The sequence below is a fragment of the Alexandromys fortis genome, unplaced genomic scaffold (genome assembly GCF_014885135.2).
Source record: "Alexandromys fortis isolate MF-2015 unplaced genomic scaffold, M_Fortis_MF-2015_v1.1 scaffold_74, whole genome shotgun sequence".
Taxonomy (NCBI): Eukaryota; Metazoa; Chordata; class Mammalia; order Rodentia; family Cricetidae; genus Alexandromys; species Alexandromys fortis.
The window spans coordinates 7,979,001-7,995,029 of NW_026068008.1; the positions used below are offsets into that span (position 1 = coordinate 7,979,001).

Sequence of the window (16,029 nt, forward strand, 5' to 3'; positions counted from 1 at the left end):
ACTTTGTATTAGAAAGAAAAATAATTACTTTAAAATATGATATAATAATGAGGAAGGTTTTCCTTTTGGAGAGAAAAAAACCTCTATCTTTTGAGACCAAATTGCATTATAAATTCTATACTATTTATATATCTTAATTGACAAATACATAAGCTTAGATATATTTCATTTTATTTTAATACTTTTTCAAAAGTTTTGAAAACAAGAATGTCAAACAACACATTTTCCCATATTTCTGGATAATAACTAAACTGGAGTGAAAATAAACAAAATTGCAAAAATAATGATGTATGTGTACCCTATATAGCCAGGACAGCTCTTCATTGAGGCCTTGGTACACAAAGCCTACCTAATGACGCTCACAGACTCCTGAGTCTGTTTGACTTTATCATCTCTCCCACAGCAAAACTACTTGTGGTTTTCAGATAAGAAAAATAAGGACAGTGGATTAAATTTCTCAAAGAAGTTATCATATTATGTATCCTTAACTTTTATTATGAAAATTGTTCTTTAACAATTTTGTGCCTTCTGATTACTCTCATTCCCCATCCTCTCTTCATTTCCTCCCACTCCCATTAACCTACCTTTGCTTCATCTCTGTCCACATTCATGCTAGTTAGTTTTGTTTAGTAGGCCATTGCACTTAACCAGGGAGTTCTGTGTAACCATAGATTCATTGTGTGAAATTTACAAGTGGGTACAGAACTGACGACAATGTCCACCACGTCTAATAGCCTATAACTCAACAGGCAGGAGTAGGGTCCATCTCAGTCTCTGACTGATTGTTGACAGGCCCAGGCTCATATGGGCTCAATGAAGGCAAGTACAGTGTTTGTGAAATCTTGATTGCACATGCTGTGTCATGCCCAGTACATGGCATTTCCTAAACCTTTCCTCTTATAAAAATAATTATTATTTAAGTATGATATTCTCCTTTAGTTAAGCCTCTTAAAAATAAATGATAAATTTTATTGGCAAGGAGGTAATAAAATATATGTTGTCTTCCACACCTGCTTTCAACTTATTCTTCTCCATTTCTGGGGACCAAATTTGAGGTCATTTGCTTGCTAGGCAAGCACTCCAACACTGAGTTTAATCTCCAACACATATTTGTGGATTGTAGCAACACTACTTAACAAAATGAAAAGTTGCTGTTCATATCAGCCCCCATTTTCTCTTTAGAAACCAGATTGGCTATCCAAAAGCTAGAACGGAACATATTGCTATACATATACCGGTGCAGTGATAAATGGTATCTTATGTCTGTAATTCCTGCACTCACGAGGCAGGAAGATGGTGAGTTCAAGAGTAGCTTGAGCAACATAGTGATAAGTTATTTCAACATATATAAATAAATGAATAATAAATGGGAGGACTACCAGTGTGCTTCCTTTCCACCTGCCCCATGGCATAAGGATTCCTATGTACACGCTGTCACTTTACTTTTAGGAAGAACTCAAGCAATAGCTTATTCTCTCAAGAACAAATCTTAGATTTTTGTTTCCATCAATGCTCAAACAACTGGCTTGAAAATATCACTAATGTCTATCCATGAGTAGTAGGCTATGCAGGGTATCACTAATGGCTATCCATGAGTGGTGGGCTATGCAGGAGCATTTTGTCTATCATGAACTACTTATTGAAGCCCTGTCTCAAAATCAATATTTTCAACACAGGATTCAAAGTAGTATTAACCCAGGTATCACTATTCCTTAAGCCATGTCAGTTTTACATTGAAGGTTTATTCTCTTTCCTGATTTAAAAAAATCAAGACCTGACCTTATTCTTTTGAAAATGTTTTCAGATTCTTTCTAATTTTTTTAAATTTATTTATTTATTGAAGATTTCTGTCTCTTTCCAGCCATTGCCTCCCATTTCCCTTCCCTTCCCCTAAACAAGTCCCCCTCCCTCGTCAGCCCAAAGATGAATCAGGGTCCCTGCCCTGTGGGAAGTCCAAGGACTACCCACCTCCATCCAGGTCTAGTAAGGTGAGCATCTAAACTGCCTAGGCTCCCACAAAGCCAGTACGTGCAGTAGGATCAAAAACCCATTTATGTGACCTTGAGTTAGAAGATTATCAGATTCTAATGTCAGTAAGTGTCCTCATTTCTAATTAGCAAAAGCATGCAATATTTCAGGATAACTAGCTGTAACAGGAAACTGATGATTCACTGGAAATCTTATAAGACACTCTTGAGAAGTACTGCACCGTAAATTGTGTTCCAAGTGGTCCATTTGATGTCTTGTTTTCTTTCCACTTTTCCTCTTCCAGTGAAATCAGATGAGTTACAGACAATCAAGAAAGAATTAACCCAGATCAAAACTAAAATTGACTCCTTGCTAGGGCGCCTGGAGAAGATTGAGAAGCAGCAGAAAGCAGAGGCAGGTAAGTGGAAATGAACCTGTGACCACAGACAGACAGGTTGGAATTAACCCAACACCATCAACTGTAGAAAGCAGGCCAACCACTAAGTTACAAAGCCACAAACAACTCTTTTAAGCCAATAACTGCACTGATGGAATGGGGTTTCTTGGGAAAACATGAACAATACTTCTAAGATTAAGGTTTTAAAAGGATAGTATTTTGATCGAAAAATCAATAGTAGTTGAATCACAATTGAAAGTTTCTGTCTCAGTATTAATTGTAAGAAAATAAAGACAAGTAATGGATAGTGTTATCAAGATAACACCATATTCACATTTCATTAAATTAACCACAGTATAATACATAAAAATCTATAGACTATTAATGCAGAGATCAAACTTTGTCTTACTTTTCACCTTGTGGAATGTCTTACTCAAATTCAGAAACCCAGAAGCATGCAGCAAGTCTATCTCTTAGTGGGCTCTTTCTGGATTATAGATGGTTCCCAACCACAGTCTTTACAGTTATTACACTTTTTCTTGTATAATGTTCCAACACCACATAAAATGAGATTAGGGATGAATTCAGAGAAGGTCTACATTTTGAGCCTTGCATTTTTCAAGGTCACTATGCTAGAGCTAACTCACAGGCTTCTACTATAGAGCTGGCGTGGGGATTAGACAGAGACCCATTAGGTATATATGATGTGTGTCTCTTCTAAACCTAGTCCTTGCTCCAAGGATTGTGTTAATAACCCTACTTGTATGCATGTGGTACTGAGATTCAAACAAAACTTAACTTACTAGGAATTTCACCTATTTAAAATAAAATAAATGAACAACATAGTTTTATAAAATTATTGTTAAGTCCAAACTTCTTTCAATGCAAGCAAAAGTTCAGAAGCTTAAATTTATTTCTGTAGCCAAAACAGTGGTTTGTGAACTACCTTGGTCTTAAGATCATGACTTAGCTTTCCTTCACAGCTTCATTTCTGTCTTTTCTGGAGTGACGCTGCTATGTTACTATTGAGTACTTTTGGTAGCTAGAGCTGTGGCTGAGGCTCCTGCTTGCAACATAGGACTCCTCTCTGGAACCCATTCATGGCTCTTAAACTGAAGCGAGCAAGCGCCTGCCTGCCTGTTGCCCCCGACCAGAACTGGGGCCCGTCTCCTGGTGGAGCTATGGAACATTTCTAATCTTAAACACTTCAAAATAAAGTTATTCAACCTATATTTTAAAACATCTCATTAAAAAAGAGTCAGTAAATCTCCCCCAGCATGTTAATATGAACGAGACATGATAGATTTAAATTGAACCACTTTTCCTTAAATTTTAAATAGCATACATTTTATACTGAGAAACACTACATGGCCTACACTTTTCAGTAAAGAAATTTAGAGTTTTAGAAAGTTTTGATGCAGTGTCTATGACCACAATCTTAAAAGTTGCTGTAACTGAAAAATCCTGTGATGTTGCCTAAGTCAATATTTTCCTTTGAGCAACTTCTGTAGAATTCATTATTATGTAAAACAACCCTTACAGCTAAAGACTTTGATAACCAATTTGCACTTCAGTTTAAAGGATTATAGAGAACTCATTTAAATATAAATCACCTCAAAGAGAAAAATGTGATCCTTATTCCAGCATATTATACCTTCTGGTTTCCTGCAATGAATAATACCTGCCACAGATCTTGCTGGAAGATCATTTATAAATGTAACACTCTAATTCAAGCTCTGATTTTCCTTTTATAAAAGCTGTCATCTTGCCTTTGCTAATCTTTAAATTTTTCCAGTCATAAGACCATTACTTCCAAAATGACAAGTCTTGTCCTTGTTGTTGGCATCTCTCTTCCTTTTATATGCTATGAGGAAAATGAAGGTATTTAATTTGCAACTTCACTCTCCTTGTGATTGTCTTCTAAATAGCATCTATATTTATGGAGAGTCTTCATTTCCTGTATTTTCTCTGTGGAAAGAAGTCAAAGTTATATGGGAAAAGTTTTTAAGAGTAAACACTGTGTTATGGAGAAAGGAGTTAAATGAATTAAAATTCATTAAAAGGCACTCAAAGCCTCCTTATAAAATCCAGGGACAGTCACTTTAATGCTTAATTAGTTGAAAGCTAATTATTTGCTAGCAAGCTCTTATTCTTCATTATTGCTCTTTCTATATCACATTCCTTACATGGTATTAGCCATTTAATAAGGACTGTTTTCAGTGTAAATGTGGTGGGGACAAGCAGATGACTGGGAGGAAAATGCAGTAGGATGCAGAGCGTGCTCTGCGCAAGACATGTGGTAGGTTCTGAGCTTCACAGGAAATACTTCCCCACTGACTTCAAAGGAGTTCTAAAGCTATCAGACAAAGTCACTACAAAACACAATCATGTTTTTATGAACTGTATACACCATAAAATGTTTTAAATAGGTCTCCATGTGCCTCTTCATCTACACTGTAGTCTTTCTAAGTAAAGGTCATATTTTTCTTTTTTCTTACTTTACACATTATAGTATCATTAACCATTACCAGGTATGTAGCAAGACTTAAGACCTCTTAAACTGTAGAAATGAGAAATGCCCTCCAATGCATACCCAAGTACTTAAACTATAGTTACCATGATTCTACCATGCATATATTGTTTTTCCACTGAATAAACAACTTTTAAGGATGCAGTGAACATACAAATTAAAAAAAAAACATAATTATATCAGTTTAAATTATAACTGAATCTCATTCCTAAATGATTGTTTAGAAGGAGCCAAATGTAAATTATCCTAACACACACACACACACACATTTTTTATGGCTGGCTTACCTGTGATATTATATAACCAGTAAGGGTAATCCACAAAAAGGAAAGGTACATAGTTCATCACACAATGGGTAAAATTATTCCACAGGAAACTACATTGAAAAGCAAAATTTCCATCACAGACCAATGCACAAAGCTGTGAATATTGTTTTGGTTTAGATTTATTCTCAAAATAATACCTTGTACATAAGCAGCAGCCTGGTTTTGGTGATTACAATGTTAAACTGAGTTAAACAGAAGTATCAGGAAGGTCACAAACTTAAGTCACAGTAGATGAATGAGTCCTGTCCATATATTTTCAAACAGCTTGTAACTGTAAAAAGTTAATTCCCAATAGTGATTATATTATAAATTAATATTAAATTATAGGTCTTCTAAGGAAAAATGGAATTTTTCAAACCTGATATTCACTCTACACCTGGAAAAAATTTTTAAGTTAATATTGTTCACCCATCTCATGCATTTATTTTATCTTCATTTTTCCCTATTAACCCTTTAGTAGGCTCTTGTTACAGGAATTAAGATGCATTTGGCCCTCACCCGATTTTACCATTATCCTTCTGACATCTAAAACTATGTGCACATAACAGTCTATTTAATACTTAGGATTTCTAATATCTCTGCTTTTCCAAAGCATTTAAACATGGACTTAACAACTTAAATCTATGAATTCATGTAAATTGAATTCAAAGTTCAGTTGAATCATCAGAGAAGTCTCTACCTAAAGTATAGAAACAAGTCATGGAGCTGCTTATCTTCTCCCTTTATTTTGTACTTCAGCCAATAATATCTCTCTTCTCTGGTCACCTATAGTTTGTCAAACTCAGACTGTAGAACTCAAAGGAAAGACTATTATAGGTAAGTCATTCTCCAGCCTCAATTGTGACAATGATCCAATTCTGAACACTTCTGCTGTCATTGGCCCTTTGAATGCAGCTGATGATGCCTTCAATTAAACACTGGTTTTAACTAGGCTTCCTCGGTACACTGTTTGACAGTAATGATAAGGCTTTGAAATGAAGTTCCATTGAGATAATGAACATAGAATAAAGATTCACAAGTCAGATTGCAAATCAGAAGACATTTATTTATCTAACTCAATATCTCCTAAAACCCAAGTCAAATTTTAAAATCAAAATTCCTACATGACTCTAAGTTAAATGTATTAAATGAGTGACAATCTGTGAAAGGAAAAAACAATCATCAATGTTTGTATCATAATTTGATAGAGGACTGAAGATTTCCATAGGAAAGCTAAAACAGTATGCATGAGGATGGACAGACAATGAGAAAGCCTGACCAAGAAAAAAGATTACACATTTGTTCTAAAGTTTCAAGGTTCTTTCCCCTCATCATGGGATACTAGGCAAATCATCATTTGAGAACCAGAGCAACCCAAGAAGAAACACTCCAAATGGTGACATGGCATCCCCAACGAAGTGGTCAAGCAGACCACCCTACAGACAAAAAAGACAGAAAGAAGGAAGGAAAGAAAGAAGGAAGGAAGGAAGGAAGGAAGGAAGGAAGGAAGGAAGGAAGGAAGAAAGGAAGGAAGTGCTTACTTGGCAGTGGTGTATACCTAAATCCTTCTGAAATGATAGGAAAAACTAATGATCAATTGCCAGGTAGAAGAAAATATTAAAATTGCACATGTACGTGCGTGCACACACACACACACACACACACACAACCAAACAAAACAAAAAACCAAAGGATCCAGAGGAATCAGATTGAAGAGAGGGACAAAACTTTAAAACACAACAACAACAGCAAAAACTGACTGATTTCTTTGGAGAGAAAAAAAACTGTATTGATGAAATAAGAACAAAATTCTAAAAGCCAATGTTCAAAGGGTACATAAGAGTTTATAGGAATTAGCATATAGTAGCATGAATGAATAACTCAGAGTGATTTGAGGATGAAGATGAAGAAACTCAAATGAAAAGTTATAAAAAAGTTGTGCATGAAGATAAAATAAACATAAAATTATAAAATAATTTGGACAAACCAGTTGTCAAAAAAAAAAACTATGAAAGACCATTAAAAAACATTTTCATTTTTTTTAAAAAGGAAACAAAACCTGAAGGACATAGTTAACCAGTTTGAGGATCTACCGAGTACCTAAAGAAAAACATGAGAATATGGATGCAAATCAAACCATGCCATTGTGTTATTCTAGAACCAGGGAAGGAAAAGACTATACTAGAGCAGGAAGGAAAAACAAAGGAAAAGAAAGAGGGAAACATTTTCACATAAAGAAAGAGAAATTGAAAGTCAAAGCATAAGAGCTGTGTTCGGGCACCCAAAAGCTGGTGTGCAGATGAATAAACATTCATTCCAGATGTGCAAAAGATTTATCTCCATGTCACATGCTAAAAGATGCATTTAATTTTAATGGAATATTTGAACATTCAGAAATGTATACAAAAGAAATTGTTAGAACTCTACCTAGCAAGCAGAGCAAAGTGTTCTCAGGAACAAAGGAAATGAAATATTGATCAGCTAAAGTAAAAATGTTGTCTAGAGATAGCTTGATGTTTCGATTGGCTAGATATTTTATTTTTTAGCCAATTCCTATTTAGTTTGAGTTGCGTGTTAGTATGTTGCAAAGGAAGTCAAGATAGGTACTTGCATCAGCTTGTGTCTGTCTTCACACGTGTCTCGACTCCATAGAATATTGTGGAAATGCACTGCCAAACAAACAGCAGAAAATGGAAGTATGGCATTCCTAAAGCAGGCACCCGAAGATGACTTGGGCTAAAGGGATCATTGAGATGGCCGTTAAAGGGGATCCTAAGAGAGAAACTGGCCAAGAACTTGCAGAGACATAAGCTAGATCAGAAACATGAGCCAATTTAGGGACAAAGGCACATAATTCAGCCAAAGATGTTGAAAAAATAACTAATGCTTGAGATAATTTGCACATCTCTCTAGGGAAGGGATGAATTTCCATAAATGCATAGAGTAGTCTCTTAAAACTAATTTACTTGAAAGATAAGGCATTTTTAATTATAAGGAAATTAAAGAAAAGTTCAGTGAACCGGAGACATGACTCATCAGTTAAGAGTGCAGAATACATATACACAGACATACATAGCAATATGTAAATAAATATTTTTAAAAGAAAGTTCAGGAAAATAGTATTTAGTGTATACTCACCATTTAGTTGCTCAATATATTTATAAGCTTAAAGCAATGTAAACACTGAAAATTGATCTATTCAGAATAGCTTCAATATTTTCTAGGGAGATGCAAAGTGAGTAGAAATTATTTGACCAAAATTGAGTCTCTAAGGCAGCGAGGATTATGTCAACAGATAATTTATGGAGGACTAACTGGAGTATATGTAGAAGCATAAAGGTTCATGTTGGGAAGAATCAGATGGGAGAGTAAAATTCTTCAAAGAGATAGGAATGGTGGACAGTCAGTACTCTTTTATTTTTCTTACTTTTTTTTTATTGAGAAAAGGAAAAAAAAAGTTTCCGCCTCCTCCCAGCCTCCCATTTCCCTCCCCCTCCTCCCGCCCTTCTCCCCCTCCCCCCACTCCTCTCCCTTCCCCTCCAGTCCAAAGAGCAGTCATGGTTCCCTGCCCTGTGGAAAGTCCAAGGTCCTCCCCCCTCCTATAGCAATACTGACGAATATCTTTCATATCACCATAGAACCTTCATCTGGTGATGGATGGAGATAGAGACAGAGACCCACACTGGAGCACTGGACTGAGCTCCCAAGGTCCCAATGAGGAGCAGATGGAGGGAGAACACGAGCAAGGAAGTCAGGACCATGGGGGTGCACCCACCCACTGAGACAGTGGGGCTTATCTATTGGGAACTCACCAAGGCCAGTCAGTACTCTTAATATGGAACTACAAAAACTGAAGGACACTTTTGAAGTTCTTACTGGCAATAATGTTCCACTTTACCCTCAGATATACAGAAAAGCATACCTGCACTACACACAAGGCAAAAACAGCGAGACTCTCTTCCAGACTATTATTGCAATCAGAGTTGGGCACAGAACTCATCTCTGATTAAAGATCAGGCCAGAAGATTTTCAAATGTTAGACAAACTGCTTGAGCTATGCTGTGATGTGTTGGCAGTTGCTGCCCAATGTTGTTAGGTAAATTGTGATTGATAATTGTCTTTAGCAAAGTTATGCTTTTTTCTCCAAACAGACTGAGGGACTGGGTTTGTCTATTCATATGATGACTTGTCAGGAGGATGGGTTTGAGATATGGAGAACATTCATAGGTGGAAAAGACATGCATATCCAATGGGCAAAGAAAGGAGAAATAATCAAACGTTTTCCAAAGTGAAGATTCTAGGAGGGAGTGTGAACCTGGGGACAGCAAGAAGTTTACCCAAAGTTTAGTTAAGTGCAGGCAAACATGGATACTATCTTAGTGATTACAGTTTTATTATTACTCCAGTTGTGATCGCATTTTCTTCTGTGTTCTCTCTGTGACACACCACTATGCTTTTGAAGTAAATCTTGTCAATTCCATTCACAAATGTCAGCACTATCTTCTATTACTCAGCTACTTAATGTTTCCCAAACTCTCTTTTGCTAGTTGTACTCAACCCATATCCTTTGTTGATTGCTTTGCCATGCTCATAGTTCTTTAATACACATGTTGATATACTTCACATATACTTCACTTCAAGGTTATAATCTAATGATTTGATAATTTTACTGAATGATGCAGCCACAACCAAAGTTCACTTAAGACATTTTCACTCCCTAAGAAATACCACTTCTTGTTTGTTTTCTCCCAGGCTCATTTTTTCATATGGGAGGTGGATTCACATTACTGAAACAGAAGGCTCCAGACAGAAGGGAGACAAAATTGCAAGCACACCACTCAGAGATTGAATCTAACTACCTAGTTCTGAGACATTTGGAAAAGTCCTCAGAAAATTTACAAAAACTTGGGGGAGGGTTGAAGGGGAGGTGAGAGGCAGGGAGGGGAAAGAGAAAAATGTAGAGCTCAATAAAAATTAATAAAAAATTTACAAAATGAGAGAAACAGTATCTTTCCAATTCCAATATTTAATTAAGCATATTATTTTTTGATTAGATTAAATTATTTTGCATTTCACATGAACAACTCTGTGTTAATTCTCTCTAAAAAACTAATATTTTAATCAAAATGCATTTCTCATATGTAATATTTCTGTGGTTATTAGCAATAACATCTATAATTAATTGGATAATTAGCAGCAGCATTTTTAATAACTGAATCAAAATTCATAAAAATGTTTAAAGTAGAATCTTTTAAAAATAAGTTTAATAATACTTTGGAAAATATTGATTGCAAAAGTTACTTACTTGGCTATAATAAATAAGCGAAGTGGTTTTGTATCATTAATCCTTTCTGTCCTCTGCTAAGTACAGTTTAGCTGGTAATTAAACCAGCATGTCAAAAAGCTTGATTGCCACCTCATCCAATTTTCAGTCATATTAGTAATAACTGTGAAGAAAACACAGTTTAGTAAAGAGGCTTTGATGAGAAATCCCAACAACTGTAACTCGTTTCCTGAAACACATGCTGCTTTCAAAGTGAAGCAATATATGCTGAGGGAAAAAGCAAAATGAAACAAATTTTCATATCAGAACAGAAATTTAATATCAAATGACTTCTTTTTATCTCATTTGGAGCCATAAATATTTCCCCTTAATCAGAAACACCAAACATTTGCATTTCTTTTCCTTTGATAGTCATTGTTTAGCTAAAGTATATTCCATAACTGAATGGATTTTTTAGTTCTTGAAATTGGAGATTATCTCCTCTTTGAAGAAATGCAAAGTACTCTTTCCCTGAATGCCAAATAAGCACCTCTGTATCCTGGATGCATTAGGAGACTGCTGAGCCTGTCCACTCTGAAGTCTTCCTGTGGATTCCTACTCTCACTTGCTTTATTTAGGCAACAATTTCCCCATGTATACAGTAAACATAATACTGTGTTGAAGTGTGTCCCAAGCTAGTGCTCAGGACTACTCTAAGCCCAGCACTCCAGAAGAGCTCACTACCTCACAAACATGTTGTCGTTATAAATATTTTCATTCTGCATTAATTTTATACTTTAGAAAATTCCCAGATTTTATATTTGGCATTAATTGCTAGCTTTTTTTAGCCCTGATCCACACTTCTTAAAAAACATTTTAAGATTAACTCATTTCTCTGCTCAGAAAAGAATTCATCACTTTAACATAAATAAACCAACAGAAAGGCTCCAAGACATGCCAAAATATAAAAGTAGCACTTTTCCATGAATGCTATACATTTATTTTTTTCTTTTGAAGAATTGTCAGTAAACGTATAAACAATTATCCTATAGAATATCTCAGAGCCAATATTGGTACAGAATGTGGCAAGAATGTTTATTTTGAATCCTCAGAACTACCATTTTGCTATCATAGTACCAAATTCAATTGCCATTTTGTTCATATAGAAAGGATTTAAAATGTAGACAGAAGATTTTATTACTGTATTCGCCACAACTCATGAATACATTCAACAAATGTTTTCATGTAAAGATGGATGCAAGTATTTCTGCAAGAAGAATTTCCTAATATTTAAAAATGCTCACATGTGCATTCATACCCTCAAACACAAACAAATGCAATTTTCCACATGTTCACAAAAAGAATTATGCAGATAAAATAAATGCTACAAAATTTACATTAAACCAAACAGTATTATTCATTTCTAAAAGAAATAAATTGGATAATTATCCATAGAAAATCATTTCAGCAAGATTTTTTACATGAAAATTGATGCTATTAAACTACATAGCTGCAGCTTAGTGAACAACTATGCTTTAATGTCTGATTTATTCATGGATTCTATTCTTGGCATGTGGTATTTGGTATGTGATAATTTTCAGTGAGCCAATTACAAAGGTCTCTGCTGACTACACCTTACAAAAATCCAAGCCTGCCTAATTTTGATTAAACTGTTAAATCCCATGAATCAATTACCATTATATTTAAGGGGCTTATATTTTCAACCCAGATACTTTCTCCTGAACATTTAAGGTTTCAGGTTAATGAATGAATGGATGAGGATAACTTACAGGTTTTCTTTCTAGCTTTGAACAATAGTAATATCCTGTTAGCTTTGAAATATACTCGCAGAGGAATTACAGGCATAGTGTGTACAAAAGCCAGAGTGTAACTTAAGATTTTGTTTATTTAGACAAAAGTAAGAAGGCCATGTAAAAGTCAATGTGAAATGTCTTCAATAGGTTCTTAAAAAATCAGAAGTAGAGGTTTTTGATGAGAAAGATTTCTGTAAACTAATCAAATAATCAATAAATGGTTCACTGTAAACTGTTTTGAGCTTTTATGCTGATGTATTTGTGTAGTCTCTGCAATTCAAGACATATTCACACCTTTTCCTCATTCAAGAAAACAATGACTTTGGGAATGCACTGTTATATTTTCATTTACCTTTCGGAGAAGAAAACTAAAGTTCATAGGAATAGTAACTAGCAGTAGTATGAACCCTATGTCTTAAATTCTAATAACTTACAGCATCACTACTACTTACCGTGCATATAAAATAATAGAGCATAAAACAGATTGCCTGTAAATAAACCTCAGTTTGCAGTGAATATCTGTATTGCTCTATGAGCCTGGAAATGACCTTGAGAGGATAGATGTCATATTTCCCTTGGAGTTCAAACACTAAGGAGTCACCGGTTAAACAACTGAACAACAGTTCTAATATAATTTTGATAGCAGTTACTTAGATTTAGAAAAAGCAAATCAAACTCTTTTGGCTAGATATATAAGAGCTACTTTGTGACCCTCAGAGTACTTTCCCTGGTAAAAATCACATGGCTGTAGGAAAGAAGGAAAAATCCACAGTGCTTCAGCTTTTACCAGTACATCCTATGTACACACGGACATGAAGCTCATCTTGACATGGTCTTTGGTTACATGGTCTTTGAGGCTAATTAATTGAAAGAAATAGGTTCTGTGAATATACCAAGAAAAAAAAAGAGGTCATTTTTAATATTCCTGCTTTAATCATTTACTCTAATTATAATTATTATGAAGCAAGGTCTGATTGCATAAGATTTTTAGCCACCATTCCTTGATACAAACTGATACTTTTGTTAGTATTAAGGCATGCATATATATATGTGTGTGTGTGTGTGTGTGTGTGAATGCACTGTCCCCTTTAATGCAATTGAATACATGTATGCCATCTTTGTCAGTTTATAAAACATTTTCCACATACCTATTGTTAATATTGTTAACATATTGTTAATCTTCAGAGCAAAGTTCATGGATTTTTATGATGTAACCATGTGGGAAAACTTAGGATGATCCCTGATTACTACAGTGTCACTTCTAAGAAACTTGAGTAGAATTAGAGCCCTCTCATCTGCATTTTTGTCTTTTTTTAACCACATCTATTATTTGGATGACTGAAAAGGAAGAATGCATAGACACATATTATTTACAGAAATCATTGCTGTGATGATATTCAACAATGTGTAGAATAGTTACCTCTAATAGTTATGTAACACATTTTTTCAAAGATTGTTGTGTTGAGTCAAAATTTAAAGATCAATGGCTAGTTTCTTCTTTATTCACATTATGAAAAAAATAATATGAAATGAATGTTACAGACTTTTACTAAGTTTTTTTATTGTCATGAAAAATGAGTAAAATCAAATAAAGCCTATTTAAAGTTTTAATCAAACAATGCAATACTAATTTATTAAAAATAACAGTAAGCACAATTAATAAAACCAACATAGCTTTTAAGAGAGTTGTGAACACACAGGAATGCTGCAGAGAGAAAAACAGGATGTTTTCCTATTTGTCCAGTGCTGCTTGACATGTTCATAGGAGAAAAAACAACCAGGAGAGAAATAATTACTTCCATGTATGAGCTTCTGCAAACAGAGGGAATTCTGTTAGTATGGAGTGTAGCCTTTCTTGTTGAGCACTTATTATTTGCAAACTACTGTGATAGCACTTTTATTTCCTACAACAAATCTTAAAAGTTTAGGAAACACTTATCATGTGGAAAGAAGAGAAAATAGGCACATGACAGGTTAATCATGTCTTCCTTGCAAAGCACCATACTCCCATTAAATAATGAATCCTGACTGTGGTTCTAGGCAGTTTGTCATCACTATTTTTCACCCAGAGAGACTAACCTTCTTAGAGTCTTATAAAAAATGAAATATTTAGGAAGATCAGTATACTTATGTAAACATTTATATATTCTCACCATCTTAAGACCCTAATTTTTTCCAATTTAATTTTTAAATAAATTGCTTACTTGTAAACATATTCAAATGTAAGCATTTAATTTAAGTATTGAATAAATTCACTGAAAATATTCCCCATCTTGTACATGCTTTTAACAGCTTATTCTTTTTAAGAGTTCCCTGTCTTTTCATCGTTTTTCCAAATGACTCATTAGCAACCCAAGGTAGTAGTCATCTGCTTTCTCCCTCTAGAAGCTCAGAAGAAGCAATTGGAAGAGAGTATAGAGCTGATCCAAGACGAGTGTGTGTCAGAGAATGCAGACCACTCCACAGAGGAGCCTGCTGAAGGAGGGCAAGAAGCGGATGGAGGAGAAATGACTGATGGGGTAGAGGAGGACTTCGATGAAGATGGGGGTCACGAGCTGGTAGGAATGCAATGTTTGGTGTCCACATCTGTTGGGTGACAGCAACAGAATTTGACCAGAGAATCCATGCTAAAACAAGGAGTAAATCATTTGGGGCTACTTTATCTCTTAGGAATATATTCAAAGGAACCTCAGCATGGTGCTTTGCACATAGCAAGTGCTCAATATATTTTTTACTAATTTAAATTATGAGAGTGAAAATGAATGTAAAATATAAGTGCTATATATAATGCTAGGTATACATAAGGTCCCAATTGAAAGATTTTCTTCCCCACATTCTTTATCATGAAAGAAAATATGCATTTGTTCAGTTAAGTAAGTGGACATAATATGCTTGTTACAAAAGCCATCTATCGCAAGACAAGTGGAACCTTTTTTAAAAACTTTTTTTAGTTATTTATTTTTTATTTAGCTATTTACTATGTCTATGCATGTGTACACATGCTTCAACCCATGAGTCCAGATCACAAAACAAGCTTGCTGTAGTCAGTTCTTTCTTTCTACCATGTGAACTATAGGAAAGACTCAGCGTGCCAGTCTTTAAAGAAAGCACACTTACCTACTGAGACATCTCATTGGCCCAGTTCCCTTTAGTTCAATAGTTTTACTCACTGGCAATAATCATGCACGCTAGCTTTGTAGCCAGTCATCCTCTCCACAAATGGCATGCCACAGGAACCCATTAGTATGTTGTCTCCTCATCATTTCCAAAATCAGTGTCACTTGTTAACCGATTGCTGTTGTTTAGGAATGTAGGTCAAACTTGATTCTTAAATGTTTCCTTTGTGCAGTGCTGAAATTAGTATACTGTTCACTTCCAGGTACATTTTCCTTGACAACTACATCAGACAGACACTTAGTAAAAAGATGTTGATATCTCATTCACCATGAGATTAAATAGTATATCTCAAAGAACTTGATTAGTAAAAGTAGAAAAAGTGTGTATATGTGTGTTAGTGTTTTTTATACATGATTAACTCTCAATTGTATCTATAAATGGTATTATGTATACATATATTTACTAAATATATAAATAATAGGTTCTTCCAGGATATATTGTTTTCCAATTTATTTTAAAACCTACTGTTCCTTAAGTAATATTGTTTTGGTTATTATCCTTTTTGTTTTATATGATGGTAAAACCATCAACCAATTTAATGAGATTTTAGTATATCAGAATTCTATGTTTATTTT

At 34.7% G+C, this 16,029-nt stretch overlaps 1 protein-coding gene across 1 annotated transcript in view; it reads left to right on the forward strand.

Annotated features, from left to right (window-relative positions):
* Ralyl (RALY RNA binding protein like) overlaps window positions 1-16,029 on the forward strand; it is a 423,647-nt gene that overhangs the window by 349,365 nt on the left and 58,253 nt on the right. Inside the window, exons 6-7 of the mRNA XM_050161774.1 lie at window positions 2,273-2,386; window positions 14,663-14,835. Of these exons, the coding sequence (XP_050017731.1) occupies window positions 2,273-2,386; window positions 14,663-14,835 (287 nt within the window). The remainder of the gene's footprint in view (window positions 1-2,272; window positions 2,387-14,662; window positions 14,836-16,029) is intronic.